Below are 15,271 nucleotides of genomic sequence, written 5' to 3'. Positions count from 1 at the left end.
ATAAGTATATAGACTTTAGTGCAAGTACGGCCCATCTAGATTGACTAAGCTCCCAATGAGAGGGAATAAGTCTCTGGATAGCTACAGCTGTGCAAGGCAAGAATTGCAGGCAAGGGAGATGCTTGGTTCGAACTTGCAATCCTGTCCAAACTTTGACCATCGTTGCATTGATGCCTCTGGGGCTTTCTTAGTAAATCAGAAAGGTTCAAATCAATCTCATAAACTTACCAAATTTCACTTGCAGGTTTAAACTGGCTTTAACCGGGGAGATTTCCAAATTCTTCAGAAAGATTCAAGGATAATTTCAGGAAAGTTACTGACTTTTAGCGGAAAATGTTCCCGTTTTTTGGAAGACATGCTACTTTCAGAAATTGGGCACATTAGCTGCCCATTATTTTCCAGGAACGTTTCTGAATCTTTTTTATCCTGTGTGCAAATTCTATCAAAAATATTCTGCTGATTAAAACAAATTTTCTTGCAATTTTTTCGTTTTGAGTAGTTTAAATTTACAAATTTAGCAAAAGTCAAAAATAAATATGAAGCGGTGAGAAAGGTACATAGAAAAGTTTATTTCTAGACGCGTCGTAAACATTTGTATTAGTGTCACGGAATCATAAAAAAGTTTCTTTACTCCCACATTTCACGCAAATTCCGATTTGTTAAAAAAGAAATAAAAAGATGTGATTAATCTATTTTCCATTTGAAAAATTTCTCATGTTTTAAATAAATGGATTCGATTCCTTCTTTCTCTCAGCAGTTAGCGAAAATAGAATATAATTTGAGCAACTTGTAATACTATATAATTCTCAAACCCTAACAACTTAAATACGCATGGATAAATGACTTTGGCTTCGCACCAAGACCGATGTTGAAACCCTTATTAATGACGCATGGGCAAGCGCCATTTTTTCCCATTTCTCTGTTCGATGTTTTTATCTTCCGTGATAAATCTCAAAAGTATGTAATCTTCGCCTTAAATCAATCGATCCAGATGAGACGAAGTTATTTCCCTAAAAAATTCCCTTCGGATTTTTAGATTCATTTCATCTTCGGAAATACCGATGAAGGGGGGAGCTCTGTGCTTCTTCATCACTCGGGGGAGGGGAGGACTCCTCATTTTTCGCAGAATTCAAATGGCCGAATGCCAGAGAGGGCGCAGATAGATCAATGCGTGACAAATTAACTTCATTTTTTTAGGTAGAGCGGCGTCTGAGCGTGAGGTTATGAGAATTTTGTCTGTGTTTGAATTTATGACTGACAAAAAAATATATTCCCATCGATTGCGAGATGGCTCCAATCATAAACATTGTCAATTTTTGAGGAGAAAATATTATTTCACGAGTTCTTTCGGTGATAAGTTTTTTTATTATCGTCATTAAACTCTTCTTAAGCTATCATGGGGACGAGATATCATGCTGAAAAATGAATGGTTCGGAAATGATTACTTTTGCATTCGAATTTCGAGATGGGGAATTTATTTTTTAAAAAATAAGAGAAAATGAATTATGAAATCTGAATGTATATGCAGAGTCATATATGATTAGTGAACAAGGAAATATAGACTGGTTCTGTCAGTTTTTTCCAACCCGGAGAGAAAAGTATTTGAAGGAAGCTTGAATATGGAATACATAATATTATTTCAACTTGAAAGAATCTAGTTTGGATAATTTTATTTTAATTTATCCCTATATTAATAGTAGGTTGGTAATTGCGCAAAATCAATCAAAATTTTTGTTGAAATTCATGGTTATATCGTATTTCTGGAATATGCCGTGATCTTGCAACTTCAAATTACACTTTTCCAGGGCCCAACTAAAGTTTTTGAAGACACTGGTCATGAAATTTATTTGGTGCCCCTTCCCCCTCCTGCTGAGCTTATTTTATATGGAGAAGCAGTAAAATATCTTGATATTCGTGTATTAACATACGCTAATGTTTGTGAAAACACCATGAAGGAAGCATCATAGTAGAATGAAATTTAATACACAGTTGAATGGTAATGGCACAAATAAATGATTACATTTTAAAACCAAACAAACAATACAAAAAGATAGAAATTAGTATTTTGTGTGGCCACCATGCGCCGCAATAAGGGCTGCTACATGCCTAAGCATGGAGTGAAACAAAGTTTGAATATATGACTGCGGAAGAGTATTCCATATTGTTTGCACGCGCAACTATTCGTCTGTCGAAGCAACAGGACGAGGATCACGAGCAAGACGCCGCCCAACGAAATCCCACACATGTTCAATCGGTGACATATCCGGAGAATATGCAGGCCAAAGAAAAAGCTGTACCTACTGCGAATCAAGGTAGGATTTGACAGTCCTGTCGACATGTGGACGAGCATTATCCTGTTGGAATACAGCCCCTGGCAATTTTTGCAGGAAAGGAATAGTTTGGGGCTGTAAATCTTCGTTTATGTATCGGGTACTGTTCAAATTGCTCTCAATTCGTAGCAATTGTGATCGTCCATGATATGCTATGGCACCCCAGACCATATATCCGAGTGTTCGTCCACTGTGGCGTTCGATAATGCACTCTGAAATGTGCCGTTCAACGGAAAAGCGCCTGACACGAATTCGGCCATCATGGTGCCACAAATTGAGGCGGGATTCGTCAGAAAAGACGACCTGCTGCCAGTCAGCACGCCAGCTCCTATGCACATTGGCCCATTGTAGCGCAGGCGGCGATGGTTTAGCGTGTGAGAAATATTGTATAAAGAAATTCTTGCGCGCAGCCCACGCTGCAGCAAACGTCTCTGAATTGATGAAGCACCTGTTGACTGCGCTGCCAATTTCCGAGCTGTCCGACCCTCGTCCGTCCACTGCTTCCAAACACGCATGATTGTGCTGCTGTTACGCTGCACACGAGCGGCTACTGCAAGACAAGACAATCCAGCTTCACGAAGGCCAAAGATTCTGCCCCGTTCAAACTCCGAAATTTGCTCAAATTTCTCTTTCTTTCGTCGAAGAGACATAGTAAAGATTCAGTTAACGTTTACTCTAGCATATAACCACCGATAATCATACACGCCTCGCTACAGCCGTCTATTTATATTCGGTTCGATCCGCCGTTCAGAAGGCGGTGCTCAGCATACGCATGCGCTACCGATCTACAATTCTAATAATTTGCTTAGCATGCCCTACTTTACATTTTCTGCAATTTTCAGCTCACTCGCGTAAGTCCTTCGTGGTGTTGCAATTTTCACAAACAGAAGTATATATGTACTTCATTTAGTGGTACCTTATATTACAAATGTGCATTATAAAAAAATGAAGTAATATAGTATTACGATTACTAAACATGATAATATAAGATGTGATCAAACTTTGCCCGTTCCACTAAGCCATTAATATAAAAATAGTTTTGTAAATATTTTAATAGTGATGTAAATATAGAACGAACTTGGAGTGGTTTTGGGGTTTGTGAAAGAGATTAAATTTTTACAGGGATTTTTTTTTTCTAGATTTAATATTTACATCTTGCTATAGTGCGAAATGGAATGAGTTCAAAATAAAACCTTTACCTACAGATTTGGTGCCCTTCAAATGCTGATGCACTGGACCCGTGCCCCTTGCTTTAATCTGGCCCTGCCCTTTTCAACAAAACCTATGTCTATTCGCTGTGTAACAAGCTTATAGTGAGATAAATTTACTTCGTCTACCAGTTTGTTGGCACGCTCAGTTTCATTGAGATGACATCTGCCTTCAGCTCTGTTATTTCCTATTCCAGAGAGATGAGTCCACACAAGGACAAAACTGCAGTCTTTGGGTAGGATAACCGGACTATGGATATATTGTAATTACTATGATTATTTGTTCGTCACTACGCAGAAAGAAAAGCGAAAGTCTAGCACATGACAAGGAATAAGCGACAGGTCTTCAAGGGACTTTTCTCGTAATTCCAAAACGGAATAATCTATTTCTCTACTGAAAAACATCCTCTGGAAATATAATAAGCCAACATGATTTTACACGAGTCAGATTTTTATGTTGCATTTATTTCCAAATAATAATTTAAAGTAGAGGAATGTGGGGCAAAGTGAAATGGTTAAGATCACTTACTCTTTTCAAAGGGAACAAGTTGAAAATTTGTTCTGAATATTGCGGTACATAAGGAAAGAACAATATACTTTTTAATAAAACTTCTATTGAAACATTATTTTTTATTTTTTACAGTAAAATTGTACCTCTGAAAAAAGTTGGAAATTTTTCACATTTTTTTCATGGGGCGAAGTGAAAAATAAAATATTTTTGTAGCGAAATGTTTTTTATTCGATAGCTAAAGATATTTTCAACCAAAGAGATGAGTAAATAAAATAATGAAAGAATAAATGAAAAGGAAATGGAACATTAATTAAAATAAATAAGTTAATAGATGAGAAAAAATAAATCAGTAAATCAAATAGTGAATGAATAAGAGAATTAGTTAATGAATGAGTCAATAAGGGAAACATTAAATAAAGGAAGGAAAATAAACTAATGAATAAATGAATATGAAAGTGTTTCATAAAAGATTGAATTAGTAAATAAAAGGAACTGTTTCACTTTGCCGCATCCACTTTGCGCCGCATGCACTTGACTAACTGTACAAAGAATTTAAAATACAAATGTGCTTAATATTTAGCAAATAAATACTGCAGTGACTATTTGAAGGTCTCAACTTATATTTTAAATGTTAAAAACAAAATCTTGATCATTAAAAAGTAGCAAAAATAATTTTTGACTTACAACAAAATATTGCAATATGAGTATCAATTTTTGAAAATTGTTTGCATTATCAAATTCAATGATTTTCAGCGGTAATTTTTTCTTGTCTGAAATAGGCTACATGCCTTACTACATAGTTAAAATATTACTAGATGGGTGGCGCTAAAAGCAGAGCAAATATTTCGCTATTTCACTTTGCCCCATATTTTCCTACTTTTTGTTTTGCCATCCTAGGTGTCTCTGTCGGCCGACCCGGTGGACCTGTCTTCCCTTCAGTCCAACACGGAGTTCCACCTGGAGGGCGCCCTCGCATCGACGGGGGGCGGGGGACGGGCGCTGGCTTTCTCGCTGGCTCTGAGGCGGCGCCCTGGCCCCCACTTGCTGCGCCAGGTCCTGCCCTGCTTTTTGGTGTGCGCCCTGGTCTCCCTGTGTTTCGCCGTGCCCCCCACCTCTGCCGAGAGGGTCACGCTGGCCGTCGGATGCCTCTTGGCCGTCCTCATCGTGGCTCTGACTGCCGGAGTCAAGAACAACTCAGCACAACTGCCGCTTTTAGGTGAGGAAGAGAGAGAGTGCGGTCACGATATTTTTTTTTTCTTCTATGCCCAATATCTGGGAGAAACCAGGGCACAGTCAAGCAAAAAATATAAAATTCAAAAAATTCGGAAACTTTAGCATACATCTTTTTATACATCTTTTCTTCATTAGTTGATTTATCTTCGTACTTTGGATATTCTCTGAAATTCTAAGGGTCTTAAAAAACACTAGAATATACACCAGAGCATGAGAGCTCTCTTTATCAGTTTCATCTACATTTGGTAGATTGTTATGATGTACTTTATCTGAGGTGACCTTTGGAATCAGATTATTAATGTTGGTTACAGATGAATTTCTCATGGAGTCGACGGAAAACGACCCTATTTTCGTTTTACGTGGTCTATTTCGCATTTTTTGATGAGGTAAAAATAAATGTTAAGCAAACAAACAGGAGTTTAACAACTCTTGGATCATAAAATAAAATTAAAACTATCCCTTTCAAATCTGAATTTAGGATGGGACACAGTGAGACAGTCTCACCCTGCTCCGACTATGACTGTCTCTTTGTACCCCACTCCACATTTTTATTTTCTAATTCAAAATTTTAAGCAGTTAGTTTAAGCATAATTCTAAATGTTTCGAACAATAACTGCACTGTAAAAATTTCAAATACGTTACTGAGTATTTCCGTGTAATTTTTCGGGATTTCAACGGTTTTTATCCACTTCCTGGAAATATCAAGTATCATTGTCAGAAAGTTTCCTGAATGGTTACAAGTTGCAGGAATGCAGACTTCTCTCTGTTGAAAAAAAAATATTTATAGCTCCCAGTTTAAAGATTAACTGAGAGTAGTTATAAGGTGTATCGACTTAGTTTCAATTACTGGTTGTCCGGACTGTTTAAGCTCCCAAAGAGAGAGAAAAAGTCTTTGGACTACTTAGCTTTGCATGAATTGCAATCATTACTTGCAATTCTGGCTTAGCTTTGGCCATGATTGCAATACTGCTTACAGAGCTGTTATATTATCCCTACCTAAGATTACTTTAAAGTTCTAGAAACACGACTGGCTTTAAACGGGAAGATTTCTGGATTTCTCAAGATAATTTCAAGAAGGTTACTGAGTTTTAGCGGAAAACATTCTTGGTTTTTGCGAAATATGTTACTGGCTGAAATTGGGCACATCAGCTCCTAATATTTTCCAGGAACGTTTCTGAATCGTTTTTACAGTGTAGCCAGATAGGTAAAAAAATTGACTCGATGAAACGATCAATTTTTATTTATACACTAAAGTGTTATAAATCGATGCTTGAGAGAGTCAAAAAATAAACATTGCACACAGATGATCAGAAAAATAACCATCATTTGATGGCAAACAAAAGCAGCATCTTCATATCCCAGAATCTGCCTGGCTAATTGCGGCAGATTTATGGGTACCCAGCGAATTTACCGATTACAATTTTGAAAAATCCAAAAGATTCGTCTCACTCTCCCGTTTTCTCCTACCTCAAAGCCTGATTATCGCAAATTCGTGTATAGAAATTTTCAGGTTATTTCTGCATTTTATGTATAGAATCTCATTTCGCATTGACTATAAGAACATAATTCTACATAAGAATATTTCCTTCATAATTATTTACCAGTGTTATAAGAGTGTGCTTCCAAACTTTTGCACGCACCAGACAATCGTTTTTACGTTTTTCAGCAAAGTAATGATAATGGGACTCATGTTAGTCAGGCTTTGAGGTACAAATATACGGAAAACGGTATTGTATTTGAAAAATGAAAATTTTCACTAATGAACTTATTTTAAGGAATGCGATGCACATTTTGTTTTATTTGGAAATGTGTTCCTGTCTGTGTGTCGGTTTTTCTGTCCAATTTTACATCGTGGCAGAAATCAGAAAATCATGGGTTTTGAAGTGAAAGTAGTTTCTCGATGATGGGGTAAAGACCGGCCATCAGTAAACGATTGGCGACAAGACAGCTTGTTAATACACCTTTAACGATGGCATACTCAATGGCGCAGCCACAAGAGGGACTTTGGAGTTAAATCACCTCCTAGAACTCAAACTCATTCATTTCTCAAGTACAAATTATATAATTAATATAGTTAAATAATTATAATTAAAATAAGTATTTAAAATTAATAAACTAAAATATGTACTGGGCGTTCAATAGAAAGTTTTTGCCACAGGCTTCATTTCTTTTGCAGCCAGTTTGAAATCAGCAATAAAGGGAAGGATATTCGTTCAAAACGAAAACTAATATTGCTCACATTTTACAGTATGAGTTATAATTTATTCATAAAACTTTTTCCTGCCTCCTGATCACTTTTCATCAACTAAAATGCGCGCCCACATTTTCAAAAGACCTATTAAAGTGTCTTTTGAATTTAAACCTATTCGCCAAAAGCTATAAAAGTATTAACAGCAGCTTTAAAACTCAAAATAATCCTTCGACAACATAGTACTTTGCTTAACGCGCCAAGCAGCCACGCAACCGTAATAATGCCCTTTAGCGAGTGAAGCGGGTTTTTCCCCTGCAATTTAAAGTGTTTCGCCAAATAAACAATGCTATAATAAAAACGTTATAAAGAACAATCACAATTAAATAATACTACAAATCAAATTATTTACTTAGATAAGTAACTATCTTCAACTATCAGAACAAAAACAAACGTTAAAGAAATAAGGAAGACACAACCCAATAGAAAAATCCCACAAAATCAAATTATGTACTTGAATATCGAAAAAAAAACCATTAAAAAATCTGTTCACTGATCACAACAGCGTGGCATGGGCATGGTTCCTCGCAGCTATCGACACTGTCGCCCAACGCCCTCTCGAAGAGTTAACTTACCCCGCCATCTATTAGGAATTCATAGAACGAAACAATTAATTAAACATTTTATTTGCAATTACAAATGTTTTAGTTAATCTTATTTTTTTAAAAAAAAATATCCTATAGCCTTCCTTAGTAAATGGACTATTCAACACAAAAAGTATATTTCAATTCGAACCAGTAGTTCCTGAGATTAGCACGTTCAAACAAACTCTTCAACTTCATAATATTAGTATAGATATAAATTTGCCGTTTTCATAACCTTTTTTATTGCTGCTGCACTCCTATTAGTCATTGCGTGGTGTTATATAGCCTATAGCCTTCCTCAATGAATGGACTATTCAACACAAAACGAACTTTTCAATTCGAACCAGTAGTTTCCGAGATTAGCGCATTCAAAAACAATCTCTGCAGCTTTTTATTATTAGTTAATTAATAAGAAAAAAATAAGACAATTATACGTATATATTTATTGTTACGAGTTCAGCAACTTCAAGAAATTCTTTAAATGACAAAACAGTTCTTGAAAAAACACAGGAGATTTATTTACAACTATGTACAAGAAATATCGTTAGCAACTGCTAAATTAACCATAGCAATTAAGGCAAATATCAATTAACACCGTAAACTCAACGTTTTACCTGTATTTACATCCAAATACCCGAAAACACTGCGTAAAGGCTAATACACACAACGGTAGAGCTAGCGACTCAGACAGTTTAAAAAGCAAAATTAACTCTACCATTCAAATGCCACACGGCTTTAATACTGCTTTGGAAAGTTCGACCAAATTCTAAATGCTTCTCGATGTTTTCTTTTTATTCCATTCACAAATCTTATAGTTCAGAAATGGAGGGACCATATACTTCATTTGAATGTAAGGGCGTTGTGTATTCATTCGAAGGAAACTATTTACTGGTTAAGTTACTACAATAATTTTAGATGAAGAATAATAGAATAAACGCCAAATTTAGCCAGATCACAACAAATTAATCACAAAAATAATTACTATTTACGGAATTTGTAAAAATATTTATATTTTTTTTTACAAATCATTCTTAGCATCGTTTAGGATTTTCTCTGAAAAGAACCCTTGAGATTTACCTCATGGCTGACTCGAACCTACGCCCACTGGATCGCGAAGGCGCACTTTCAGGTAGAACCACCGTGGCTACACGTATTTTGCGTTCCAAGCATTTATATTATAATATAGATTTTCCCGTTTTCATAACATTTTTTATTGCTGCTCCACTCATATTATTCATAGCGGGATGTTATATAGCCTATAGCATTAATCAATGAGTGGACTATCAAACACAAAAAAAAAATTTCAATTCGAACCAGTAGTTCCTGAGATAAGTGTGTTCAAACAAACAAACTCTACAGCTTTATATTATTAGTATAGATTATTTCCAGACTTGAATTTTAAGTTTCATTTGTCATACGTTTTTAAAAAACCTCGAAAACCGCTGGAAAAAAATTGTTTGGTTTCAATTGCTTGAAAATATAGAAAAAAGTTAAAATGTCTTTAGGTATATATATATGAAAAAAACATCGTCGAAAGTTTTTTTGCTGCCATTTATCTCAGAGTTTCTCCGATTTTTTTCCCTAGAAAAATCCAATTACTTTGGGAGCAACTTGCAAACATCAAGCTCCTGCTTTGCCAAAAACTGTATGCATTGTTTGAATTTTCATTCCTTTTGCATCTTGAAAATTGTTTAAATATTTTTTAAGTTAAAAGCTATTCTAACATATGTTACATTAAATCTGCTCATTTAATATTTTGTTTTGAAAGTTTATTTATTTTTAAAAATATTATTTAAGTTATTGTATAATTGACCACAGCTACCAGCGCCGTTATTTGCTGAATCATCAGCTTCAAATAGTGACCTTTTTGAATCGCCACGTGGCTGAGAACTATGTATTAGTTGCTTAAGTTTTGTGAACATAAAAGACTCAAAAAGCATGGTTTGTATTATAGCATACAAGCATTGGGAAAATATTTCATCGTATGTATGTTTCCTTAACGCGCCATCACAGCAGAATTTCAACATGTAGTTAGATTTTTTTAATTTATCGATTGTACTACATAAGACATTTTAATTGTTATGCTTTTGTTGTTATTTTATTATTGAAGATTGATTTCGAAGCTTTAATAGTGTGGGGTAAAGGGTTTTGTCTAAGGCTAAAACTTTTATGTGCTGAGGAACTGAATGAGCATTTATGACGGAGCGATTTGTAATTCCGTCCACTGCTGATCTACGTCGCTATTTTCCAATTCTGATTAAAAAACCTCTTTCAAGCTCTGCCTAAGTGCAACAAAATCAGTATGAAAGTGTTTAAAATCGAATGCAAAATTTCAGACACGCAAATACTAAAAGGCTGATTATAATTGTAGTGTTTGAAATCATCCGGCTTTTGAAAGAACTAAAAAGAATTTAAAAAGGAAAAACTCTCTAAGCCTTTTGCGTAGATTTAAAGCCCATAGAGATTCCACTTGCCTTACAGATTGTCTGAAAAGTTTGTGATAGCGAATTTTAATAGCAGTCAAAATATTTGCAATATTTAAAAGGAAAAACATGTGATGTATGCACTACACATAAGAAACATAAAGAGTACATACACATATATATTTTCATGAAAAATAAAGCTATCGGTGATTTCGCGTTTTGAATATTTTGTGAATTTAATGTTAACAGAATCAAAATTTGAATATAATATATAAAGTTGAAATATTTCACTAGTCTTAAATTATTTCTATTACGACGGGGTCGTGAAAATTAAAGCCTCGTGAAAATAAGTGCTTTTCAGTATTTAAACTGACCTTGGATAAATCACTTAAGTGGAGCGGGCGGCAGACTTCAAATCTGCCTAGGGGCGGCAAGCTAAATTCGACCCTGTAGATTTGGCAATGTTCCGAAACCACGTTCTGGTAACAAAAGATTTTTCCCAATGAAAAATCTTATCCAAACTTCCTGATGCGTCGATCTGTCTATAGAGTGCCTCTGCGTACGTCCTTGCCTCTGTAAAAATATAATAGTAAACACTAACTTGCGCTTACTCATGGTTGCCCATCACTATATTTCACTACTACATATCACTGCTTATTTTCGTCCAGAGAACAACCATTTATTAAAAGGTTAAGTCCACCAGAGTAGCTGCTGCTGTTGGTATAAGACATAGATGTATTATCAACTAGATACACAATGAAAAACCAGTTCCATAGGTTAAATAGTTGACGTGAAAGCTCCATGTGCACGGCTAGCATCCACTGGAAATCAGTAGTTGCATCTTCGTGCGCTACGCTTTTGCCCCGCTTACTTCAAGATTCACGCGTTTAATGGCAGTTAGTGTGGATTGAGTTGTACGTTGTGCATATAATTATACTAGATCTATGGTGTAAAGTTATCATAACGGTGGCTTGACATTCGTGGTGCTCTGTGGAAGAGTCGAAAACATCGGATGGGCAGCAAACGCGATGAGGAAATCAAGACTTGAACAATCTGCACCTTATCTGGAAGCTAAGTGCCAGAGTTCAATTAAAGTTCATTTCTTATTATAAACAAACTACAAGTTTACGAGAAAAACTTGCTTCGCCAACGCTTGATTAAAGCAACCCATGCTTATCTTTTTTCAACGATTTTAAGGTAAACTCGTTTGAGGCCGAGCGCCAACATTCTTGAGTTCGACGGTATTTTGTGTATGTGGCGGGCAGTGTCAACGATTTGTGACAACTCCTCTGTAGCTGTTTATCTTTCCCATAGGTCTTTATCAGGTGTGCTGCTTGTGTTTGGTGTCCTCGGCTACTTTCCTGTCAGCATTGACTCTGGGCCTGCATGCGAAGGGGGCAGACGGAGTGGCACCGCCCCCTTGGCTTCGGAAATTCGTCCTCGGATGCATGGCCTATGCTCTCTTTGTGCAGCCCTGCCCGCCTAGGAAAGGAAACTTGCGATTCCAAGTAAGGACGAAAGCTATTGTAAACGTCAATGCGATTTGTGTAGTAAATAATATACAACAACGTTCAGTAGCAGAAAAACTGCAGATTACTGTAAAAAATAATTACTGCTATTGAACGTTGCCACATCTTATTTTACTTTTTAATCATACATGTATTTATTCAGTTCTTACGAGTTGTATTATTTCGTACACAGACACTTATAAAGGCATAGTTGTCAACTTTCCCAATTCGATCGAAAGATTACCGAAATTTAAAAACTTCTCCTAAGGTCCCTAATCATGTATAAATATCTCTCGAATTTTCATCCCACTGACGAAATTCCCTAAAAAAAGGGATTTTTCACTCATTAGAATTTCAGAAAATTTCCTACAGTAAAATGATCACGATCGCTAAAACAAACTGTCATTTTTGATACATGTTTATTCAATTTTTCTTTTTCAATTTGCATTTCCCAAAAAATACGGTAAAATGTTGCCAATTTTGCTTTGAATTTCCTGAATCTTTACCTGCTGTAAGATTTTTTTATTGTCACTTGTGAGAGAAAACAAATTTATGCCTCTTTTAAAATTATTTTTTAAACCTGAAAGTTTCTTTTGATTCCGAAAAAATATTAATAGTAATCTTGATATCTGAATTTTGAATCCTGCCGGCATTCCGAGCTCCGAATTATCGCTCCGTTACAGGTGAAATTTAGAAAAACTCAACTTCCGAGATTTTCAATAAACCTTCACCGTCTTATTTTCGCGTTAAAAATATGTTAGAAGAAAAAATAATTATGATTTGACTTGGGGAGCGTTTGTAGTCTATTATTTATCAATTTTTACTTTTTATGTCTGTTAGTATTTTTTTTTAATGCAATTCTTAAAGTCTCACAAAAATACCATCCAATTTTTGAAATTTTTTATGTAAATGAATGGTTTTAAACACTTTGCACTCATCTGTACTACTTCTAAATTATACCGTATGTTACTTTAGAATGTCTACTTTGATAGTCTGCAGCAAAAAATTGCCCGAATTTGCCTGAAAAAATAATAAAGCTATAAATAGAGCACACTATTATTTTCATAATTTTGAGCTTTTCCGACTACTTTTAGGTTCTATGAATTCAGTTATGTGTACGACTCAAAAGCAACTACAAAATATAATAAAGGACAATACACAAAGGCTGATGCTACGTTCAAGCAAATAGAAAAGAAACTAGCTGAAAATATGTATTTCTCTTATAAGAAAATATCGAAATTGAAAAATATCACCCCGTTTTATTTATGGTTCTGACTTTGAAAGTCCGTAGCATCGAATTGTCTTCCTATAGTCTAATTTATAATATCCCGTAGTTGTTTTCAATTTATGCACCTGACTGAAACTTGTGAACCCAAAAATAACCGAAAAAATGAAAATTTAAGAAATTAATAGGCTGCTCTATTTATAACTTTATTGTTTTTCTGTGCAAACTCATGCAAACTTTTGCAGCAGATTGTCAAAATAGACAGTATAATAGAAAAACTTGGACGTAGTACGAATGAGAACAGAATATTTAAAAACACTCACTTACAAAAAAGAAAAAAAGAGGGGGATGTGTCTTTGTGAGACTTGAAGAACGGCATTAAGAGAAATAATAAAAATATATACACATAAATTGATGAATAATGGAGTACAAACCTTGCTCGAACCCTTCCATAGTAAATGTTTCTACTAATATCACTTTTAACGAGAAAAATAAGACAATGACGGTTTGTTGAAAAACTTTAATGGTCCCAAACAAGGACAACGGAATTATGAAACTTAAATTTTGACTGCTGGTAAATTTTTAGTTTCAATGAAAAAAGGACGCTTTAACATACTGTCATGTTTATTTTCCTGTTTTGGTACTCAGGACCAACAATAACCAGTAAAGTTGACAGTTTCGTGTTTTGGCCAGCTTTTTGTCTCAAATACCCGTCTGTTCGACGTTTACGCCTAATTTTCAGCTTTCAATGTAGGCAGCTATATAAAGGTTACAACGTGTTATCTGTGACCAACTAAGGGCACAAGAGAATGAATGTACAAGTTGTATATCTGTGCTGAATAAAATTACTATCGAGTGCAAATATTGCAAGACGCTATTACAACTTCGAAATAAAAATTTAAAAAAAAATGAGTTTTTCGGCCCACCCTAATGCTCACATACCCTATTAAAGTCAGTTTTTGTTGTTTGTTTGAATTTAAACAATATTTTGTAAATGACCCTATTATGACGTCATCTTTTAATTTATGAAAATGTACTATTGTTTTTATCTCTGTATATATATATATATATATATGTATTTGCTTTTGTTTTGCTCATTGCATAAACATATTTGCTACTTTCCTGTCGTATTTCGTATCAATCGATGCACTACTTATCATTTTTTTCGCATATTTCCTCTCCGTGCTTAACTTTTGGCACTGAGTGTATGTTACATGAAATGAGGGGCTCCTTGCGGCGCCCCCTCATTTTGTGGCGCCCGGGGTGATTGCCCCGCTCGCCCCCCCCCCCTCCCCCCCTTCGGACGGCCCTTTCTGCATGGTTCCCATGCCATATTCATTTGATGCTGAGCTGGTCTTAGAGACTTATTGATAAACTACTAGATTGGTATCTAATTATTATCCGAGGAGATTTATTTATTTATTTGAAATAGAACAATGTTCTTCACGTGGTTTCTTCTTCATGCAATATAATTTTACCGTGAAGAACCACTACGAAGTTTGCATTAACTCTTTGATACATTAACGAAATCTTTTCCAGTTACGACAACTTTACATTAACTTTAACTAATTGGCTCAAAATGACGTCTGAGAGATGCCACACATTTTATGTGTCATATTCTAATAGAACTACAGTTGCGAATTGTGATACCCTTAACACCGCAACATTCAATGACACTTGATTCACTTGATTCGTCATTTTTTAATGTGTTACTAGCTGCGTGCCCGGCGTTGCACGGACTACGTAAAAAACGAAAGAGATGTCCAATTGATGTTTTTGCATTACTCTGACATCAGTTTCTAAAGCGCTAAGGAGTAAATAAATACGCGTAATGCAAGGTTTGCAAAACACCAGTAGAGCATATTTTTGGCAAAAATCTCTTTAAAGTTAATCATAGTTATCGATAATGCAAGTTATGCGTATTTTCAATTAGCACAAAGGATAAAAATACATGCATTATCAATTATAATCTGTGCTCACTTTAAACTGAATTAAATCTGA

The 15,271-nt window shown here is 35.3% G+C and overlaps 1 protein-coding gene across 1 annotated transcript in view; it reads left to right on the top strand.

Annotated features, from left to right (window-relative positions):
- Nucleotides 1–15,271, top strand: part of LOC129221541 (ligand-gated ion channel 4-like) — a 131,404-nt gene that overhangs the window by 93,697 nt on the left and 22,436 nt on the right. The window contains exons 7-8 of the mRNA XM_054856033.1: nt 4,947–5,265; nt 11,852–12,045. Coding sequence (XP_054712008.1) covers nt 4,947–5,265; nt 11,852–12,045 — 513 coding nt within the window. The remainder of the gene's footprint in view (nt 1–4,946; nt 5,266–11,851; nt 12,046–15,271) is intronic.

The sequence above is a fragment of the Uloborus diversus genome, chromosome 4 (assembly GCF_026930045.1).
Source record: "Uloborus diversus isolate 005 chromosome 4, Udiv.v.3.1, whole genome shotgun sequence".
NCBI lineage: Eukaryota > Metazoa > Arthropoda > Arachnida > Araneae > Uloboridae > Uloborus > Uloborus diversus.
The sequence above is the reverse complement of the archived record's forward strand: the minus strand, read 5'-3'. Positions and strand labels throughout refer to the sequence as shown.